At 57.3% G+C, this 8,076-nt stretch overlaps 1 protein-coding gene across 1 annotated transcript in view; it reads right to left on the bottom strand.

Moving 5' to 3' along the window:
- Positions 1-8,076, bottom strand: part of FAM65C (family with sequence similarity 65 member C) — a 68,606-nt gene that overhangs the window by 26,079 nt on the left and 34,451 nt on the right. The window contains exon 2 of the mRNA XM_006758790.2: positions 958-1,076. Coding sequence (XP_006758853.1) covers positions 958-1,067 — 110 coding nt within the window. The 5' untranslated portion in view covers positions 1,068-1,076. The remainder of the gene's footprint in view (positions 1-957; positions 1,077-8,076) is intronic.

Genomic DNA, 8,076 nt, shown 5'->3' with positions numbered 1-8,076 from the left:
CCTGGGGTTACCTCCTGGGGAGACCAGGGCAGAGCCACCAAGATCTCACTCCAGAGGGTCAGCGCCGCCCAGGCCCGTCTCCACAGAGGCTGCTCCTCTGCCTTTGAAAACTCCCCACGGCCCCTGCTGTGTGCCCGCGTGTGCCCACGTGTGGCTGTGTGTGCCCGCGTGTGCTGGCTGCTGGCCATGTGCCACCTCACTGTGCCCTCATGACAGCCGTGAGGAAGGGACATGAGGAAATCGAGGCTCAGAGAGGTGAACTCGCCTGCCCAGGTCACAGAGCTGGCGTGAGTGGCCCCATTTTCCATTTTTTCAAACAGGAAGAACATTCCATCCCACCCCACCCCCAGGAGCCTCAGTTCCAAGCCCGAGTCAGTCCGGCTGTGTGACCTTGGTGAGCAGCTCCACCTCTCTGAGCCTCAGTGTCCTGCTCTGCCAAGTGGGCTGTTAGGTTTCTCCCAACTCCAAGCCACACACACACACACACACACACACACACACCACACCACACACACAGATACACACACACACAGATACACACACACAGAGATACACACACACAGATACACACACACATACACACACAGAGACACACACACACACACACACACCACACACCACACACACACACACAACACACACACACACACAACACACAGACACATAAACACATACACATACATGCATACATCACACACACAGATATACACACACATACACACAGAGACACACACAGATACACACACAGACACAGATACACACACATATACACACACAGAGAGACACAGATACACACACAGAGACACACACACACACACACACACACACACACACACACACCAGTCTGTCCTGGGCTGCAGGCCTGGCAGAGAGCGAGCCTCAGGGCACCGGCAGCGGGAGGAGGATGTCCCTGACCCCTGCCCAGCCCTGGACGAGCCCCACACGGGCAGAACTTACGCGATCCTGCGGCTCTGTGCGCTGCTGAAGCCCGCGAAGGAGGCGCTCCGGCCCACGACCCCCACGGCCGCCGCGTCCCCAGGGGACAGGAACCGCACCCTCACCGACATGGCTGTCACCTGCAGGGAGAGGGCGGGAGCGTCAGCCATGCACCACCACCCGGCGAGGCTGACCCAGGCTGGCACCCTCCACCGTGGCCTCCCAGGTCCTTCCAGCAGAGAGGGTGCTGTCCCAGCTCACAGATGAGAACACCGAGGCTCAGTGAGGTTAGGGAACCTGCTTGGGAGCGACGGCAGGAGCATGATTCAAACCCAGGTCTCTGTACTCTGCGCCGGTTCTTGGTGCCTGAGCAATGCCGTGTCCTCGTGCAGGGGGACACCACGGCTCCTGGACCCAGCTCTGCTCCCCTCCCCTCTGCTGCTCCTCTCTGCCAGTAACCCTCACCCCTCCCCGAATCCTCACTGAGCGCTGCTGCATGCCAGACACCGTGCCGAGACACGCACTCAGCAGACAGGCCGAGTTCTTGCCCTCCAGGGCTCCCAGTCCAGCAAGAGGCCAACCAGCCACCAGGCAGATACAGTGGGAGTTGATAGTGAAGGGGTGGGGGACCCCAGGGGGGCTTTGGCCCAGCCTTGAAGGAGGCGACCTAGAGCTGAGAAGGAAAGGCTGAGGAGGAGAGAAGGGGAGGGGGAGGGAGGGGAGGGGAGGGGAAGAAAGGGAAGGGCATCTGAGGCAGAGGGAACAGCATGGTAGAGGCCTGGAGGTGCAGATGACATGGTGCAATCCAGAAGTGACAGAAGTTCAGGGGGTCGGGCATGGCTCCAGGTGAGGTGGAGAGGCCAGCAGAGTGCAGCTCACGGAGAACTCAGCCTTATAGTTGGCGAGGGTACCTGGGAGCATGGGAGGGTTTTGGGTTTTGGTTGTTGTTGTTTTTAAATAGTTTTTTTTTATTTCAGAGAGAAAGGGAGAGGGAGAGGGAGAGAGAGGAACATCCATGATGAGAGAATCATTGATCGGCTGCCTCCTGCATGCCCCCTACTGGGGACCAAGCCTGAAACTCGGGCATGTGCCCTGGACCGGAATCCAACCTGGGACCCTTTAGTCCACAGGCTGACGCTCTATCCACTGAGCCAAACCGGCGAGGGCATGGGAGGGTTTTGAGTAGTGGGGGTGACAAAGCCCAGTTCCTGGCATCAAAGGCTTCAGGAAGCCCCCCATCCTCGGACCCAAGCTGCAACGAGGCCAGCCTCGAATGCTGGCTGTCTTCCCTTTTTTCCAAACCATCTCTAGATTGGAAACATCCACACATCCCTTGGGACCGTCGCCTGCTATCTTCCAGCAGGACGATCGGAAAGCTCTCCTCCGTATCTAACCTAAATCTCTGCTGCTACAGTTTCCTACCTTACTCCCCAGCCAGGGTGGGGCCAGCCCCACGATCCCAGGACCCCACTGCCCAGGCCAAACCTGTAAAGAATCTCACCCAACAACAAGGCCTGCTGGTGAGGCCCCTGCATCCCACATTCCCTCCACCCCCAACTGAGTGCAGCCTCCACACCTTCGCTCAGGCTGCGGCTCTGCCTGGGGTCATGTTCTCTTTCCAGCCACATCTGTCCAGCGTCCAGTCCTGCTTTTTGCTTGTCAGCCCCCACCAGGGGCTCCAGAGCCCTCCCTCTAAACCCCCAGCAGATCTGTGCAGCCCCCAAGCCTACCCTCCTCCTATGCACCCCCACTCCACTGCCCCATGGGGGAGCATTGGAAACAGAAAAGCCAGACCTGGGCTCAAACCCCGGCTGTACCTGTGCCACTCACAGGTTCTGGGCCTCAGTGATCACATCTGTAGAATGGAAATTCAGAAAAGGACCAGGGGCCAATGAGCTACCAGCACACAATACAAGAGGCACTCAGCAGGAGCTGGCTGTCTCTGTGCCACTGATCTGACCAAGACCCCGCGCTGCACGTCAGCTGCTGCGTCAGAGAAGCCGGTGAGCGCCTTCCTCCCTCTGGAGGAAGGGCGGCGTGTGCTGAGCACCCACTGTGTGGCAAGCCCGGTGCCAGGGACTGTCACCTGCTCCAAACCCATGAACGACAGCACTGTGTGCAGAGGGGGAGGTTGAGGCAATCTGGGAATGGAGGCATCATTTATTGAATGCTCATTAGTAAGCAGCCTGGCTAAATGCCTTATGCAAAATTATCTTATTAAGTCCACACAACACCCTTAGGCCTAGGAGCCACTGCAAACCTAATTTGACAGAAGAGGAAACTGAGGCTCCGAGAGGACAAGGGTGGCCCAGGGACCCAGTCCGACAGCGGCAGAGCCAGGTGTAGGACCGGAGCGTACAGATGCCAGCGCCAGCACCTGTCCCCGTGCGTGCCAGGAGTCCCGCACTCTAGGAGCTGCCCCCGCCGCAGGGACATCCCCACAGCCCCCACCTGCCCTGTGCGGCTGCCGGTGGACCGGCTCAGAGTCCATTGTCACATTTCCGGGAATTCTGGCAGCTTGAAGTCAGCCACGGTAGGAACACTTACACCACAGAAATCAGCGAGTCTACAAATGAGGGCTTTTCCGCTGCTGATTGTTAAACAATCAGGACCCCCATCCCACCACTCAGCACCTGCTCTGGGTGCACCGCTCCCCATCCCCCGCCCCCTGGGCAAGGGAATGAGGAGGGGCAGGCAGGGGGTGGCCCAGGTCACTGGTGGGGACGTGGGCTGGGCAGCTTCACACCACATCCTCATGGGACCAGGGGACCAGGGCTGAGAGGCGAGGCCCGGAGAGCAGGCAGTGGGAGAATAACGATGAGGGTAAGCAGGGAGCACTTCCCCTGTGTGCTGCACGCCACGGGCAGGCGAACCTTTTCTGCAAAGGGCCAGAGAGTAAATACTTTCGGCTTTGCGGGCTTTGTCACAAGGACTCAGCTCTACCGTTTTAGAGCAAACGCAGCCACAGACGACATGTAAATGATATGTAAAAGCTGTGTTCCAATAATATCTTACTTACAAAAGCAGCAGCGTACAATCGCCGACCCTGGGTAGCCAGCAGTCTGCCTACTGTCTGTTCTAAGGGCTTAATATCTCATTTAATTCTCTCCACACGCTAGGAAGCAAGTGCTGTTATTACCCCCATTTTGCAGATAAAGAAACCGAGGTCAGAGAGGAGGGGAAATGACTCATCCAAGGTCACACAGGTAAGAAACCCCAAAGCTGGGATTTGAACCTGGGCAAGGACGCCATAGCCCGGCCACTTTGTGCTGGGCTGCACTGGCTTCGGGGGCCAGGCTGAGGGGAGGCAAGGGCTCCAGAATGGAAGTAGGTTCCTGAAGGGGACTGAAGGGTGGCCTCATGCCCTACAGGCTTGGGGGGTGGGGGTAGGAGTGTAGGAGCCAGGTCTCTGTGGGCCCCTTGGACTCCTGCCATCTCACCAGCTGGATGGAGGTCTGGAGATGGGATGTCCCAGCTGAGACCCCTGGAGTCTCAGGCACCCTGACCAGCCCCAGTGAAGGCTGGTCACCTTTGACCAGGGGTTTTATTCCTGTTTAATCATTGATAAACAGGTGAGAACACTGACCACCCAGAACAGGGGCAAGACAGGGGCACTGCCCACCAGAACAAAGGCTGGGCACTGGGAGACTCCCTCCACCTGCAGGCCCCCCTCCCCCAGCTGTGGCTGGCATTCACCCGGATCATGGGCAGCCCTGGGCAGCCGGCACTCCTCAGGGCAGGAGAGACAAGCCAGAGGCCTCACTGGCCCCCAGGAGAGGAGAGAGGTAACAGGAGTCATGCAGGTCCCAAACCTTCGGTGACAGAGAGGACTGCCTCTTCCCGTGTCCCTCGCTGCCTCTCTGGCCTGGCAGCCTGGGCAGCCCTGGCTGGCGATGCCACGGGGACACAGCTGGTGGGCGCCGGGAAGACAGGCAGCTGGACGGCTCCTCACAGCCAGCTGCTCCCCAGACACTGGGGACTGTCCTGGGCCTCTTCCCCAAGGTGTGGCTGAGGAGCCGGAGCCCCTCCACTAAATCTGTCCCTTCACTGCTGGCCAAAGCCGCCGCCCGCCCGCCGGACGGAACCTGCAATTTCACCTCATTTGGAGGTGAGGCTTCTAAATTTAATGCTGGGCTCCCAGGGCTGGGCAGCGCTTCTGCCTGAGCCCCTCACTTAGGGCTCTTTCATATCCGCTCAAATGCCAGCCACGGCTTAGTTTGCTTACAGAAGTTTCCAAAATAGCCCCTCTGGTTTAGCACGAAAGGAAATGGCAAAATAGCCTGAGGAATGTGAGTGTAGACACGAGGCCTGGGCGTCCCGAGGCTCTGGGAGCCAGACTGTCTTCGCCAGGGCAGTCCAGTTACAGCCCCCGGGACCTTCGGCCCTGCCTGGGAGGGGTTCATGTCCGGCACCAACTCAGACCTGCAGGTGCCTGAAGGACCCGTCCCACGAGTGACCACACGAGGGCACAGGTCGGCCATCGTCCTGGACCTCACAGCACCTCTGGGCCCATTTCACAGGTGAGAACACTGGGCACAGCCACAAAGGGCCAGATGCAAGGGGAAGGTCGAATAGCTGGTGGCTTGGCCACAGGGGACATTGGGGTGACCGTCAGGAATATGACTTTGAAGAGTAATGAGGCAAGAATGTTCAAAATCAGGCATTGAGTGAAAAAGAGCGAGATTGTGCTCGCTTCGGCAACACATATACTAAAATTGGAAAAAGAGCGAGATGTCAACTATATACAACACAGTCTGTTTTCATTTTGAAACAACGCCTCCCCAGTGTTCTGCAACGGACATGTATCCTCCAAATTAGAAAAAAAATTCTGATTTGAAGAAAACAGAGAGCCGTCTTTGCTCACACAGGAATTAGGCTGAGGCCTGACTCTGTGTGTCCTTTTGTCTAGAGACCACTGCTCTTCATGGTGAGCCTGGGTCAGAGCAGCCTCCTCTTACAAAAACACTGCTTAAGGTTCATACGTATCGTCCTCACTCCCACCTAACTCTACCGGCGTTTTTGGTTGGTTGGTTTTTATTTATTACTAGTAATTTGTTCTTATTGATTTCAGAGAGGAAGGGAGAGGGAGAGAGAGAGAGAGAGAGAGAGAGAGATACATCAATGCTGAGAGTTGTCCACTGGGGATGGAGCCTGCAACCCGGGCATGTGCCCTGATCAGGAATTGAACCATGACCTCCGGGTTCATAGGTCAACTGAGCCACACCGGCCGGGCACTACACGGGTTTTTCTGAGATAGAGATGGCTCATGATTCCTGTGAAATACCCAGAGGGCCTTTTAATTTAAATGGCCTCCTTGCTGCCCTGATCACCACCGACTCACCTGGAAGAGACAGCTACTCTTTGGCGTCCTGAGCGGCCATGGGGTGGGAGTGTGTGCAGGGACCTGGGATAGGATGGGGGGCAGGATGGGGCAGACAGAGCCTGGATGGGGCAGAGGCTGAAACCTGCAACAGCGCTGACGACAGTCCCACGCCCTGTGCCAGCAGCCGTGTGGCAGGGTCTCCGGCCTCTGCACCACCGACACTGGGGCCGGACCACCCTTCACTGCGGGGTTGTCTGCATAGTTACCAGTGCCCCCCTGAACACCAGGAGCTCTCCCCTCTCCAGCCGTGACAATAAGAATGTCTGCAGAGCCGAAACCGGTTTTGCTCAGTGGATAGAGCGTCGGCCTGCGGACTGAAGGGTCCCAGGTTTGATTCCGGTCAAGGGCATGTACCTGGGTTGCGGGCACATCCCCAGTGGGAGACGTGCAGGAGGCAGCTGATCGATGTTTCTCTCTCATCGATGTTTCTAACTATCTCTCTCCCTTCTTCTCTGTAAAACATCAATAAAATATATATTTTAAAAAAAAAAAGAATGTCTGCAGACGCTGCGTGTGCCCTGGGGCAGAGGCACTTCCCTTGGGCACCGCTGCTAAAGGCAGCTCTTCGAGTCCGCACTGAGCTCAGCGGGTCATCATGGTGCGTGTCACGGAGCACTCTCATGGCGGAAAAGAGTGAGTAAGACTGAAGAGACCTTATTCGGTTGACTCCAGATATTGTGTGGGCTTCTTCCCCTCACACGGACAGGGTGTGGGAAGCTGAGGGACCCGGCAGCCTGGCATTCCAGCAGGGGCCCTGGGCCTGCAGCTCCCACGGGGCCACTGCCACCCCCCTCTGCCCTGCACACACACGCACACGTGCACGCATGAACACACATGCACAGGACATGGACAAGAGCCTGGGGGCCTGAGACTGGGCACTTGAACTTGGAGAGGAGGCTGGACTCCTCCTTGGGGTCTGTTTGCTGTGACCTGAGTGCTGGCGAGACCTGCCTTCCGTGTAACCCCCTCGACGAGGGACCAAGGACTACTACCCTTCCTCACCCAGACAACCCGACCGTGGACGAGCGCACACCGGGTGGGCAGCGCAGCACAGGCAGGGTGAGGACTCAGCCCCAGGTGGGCTGCCCCGAGCCACCTCGGCCAGCCACTCTGCACTGGACAAACACCCAAATTCTCCAGAATATCGGGGAACAGGGCCTCCCGACAGCAGGACACCAGAGCCTCTCTACACATCAGCCAGAAGCACGGGGGAGCATCCACTCCCTGCTGCTGTCTTTGGAAGAGCTGTCACTCCCCCCCCACCCCCCGCCCGCCCAGGGGCCCCTTGCAAACAGCCCATGAAAATGCTTGGATTGCTTTTAAACTTGAACACAAAACAGGAACCTTTAGGTCAAAGAGAATGTTTATTATATAATATTGGCTATATCCTTACTTATGTATTAATTAGAGGCCTGGTACACAACATTCGTGCACTGGGCCGGGGAGGCGGGGTAGGGGGAGGTGTCCCTTAGCCCCAGCACTCCCCCTGTGGGAGCGCACTGACCACCAGGGGGCAGCTCCTGCATTAAACATCTGCCCCCTGGTGGTCAGTGCGCATCATAGCAACCGATTGTTCTGGTCATTCCGCCGTAATAGTCGCTCAGGCTTTTATTAGATAGATAACATGTATTTCATTATATATGTACATCTTTATGCCAATTCAGTCATAATAGACATTACTTAATCTTTTTTATGATGCATCCCAGGAGGCCAAGGTGCTCGGGGCCCATGGACGTCACCACGGTGCTGCCCATGGC

Source organism: Myotis davidii, unplaced genomic scaffold (assembly GCF_000327345.1).
Source record: "Myotis davidii unplaced genomic scaffold, ASM32734v1 scaffold935, whole genome shotgun sequence".
Lineage (NCBI taxonomy): Eukaryota > Metazoa > Chordata > Mammalia > Chiroptera > Vespertilionidae > Myotis > Myotis davidii.
This window is presented reverse-complemented; position numbering and strand designations above follow the sequence as displayed.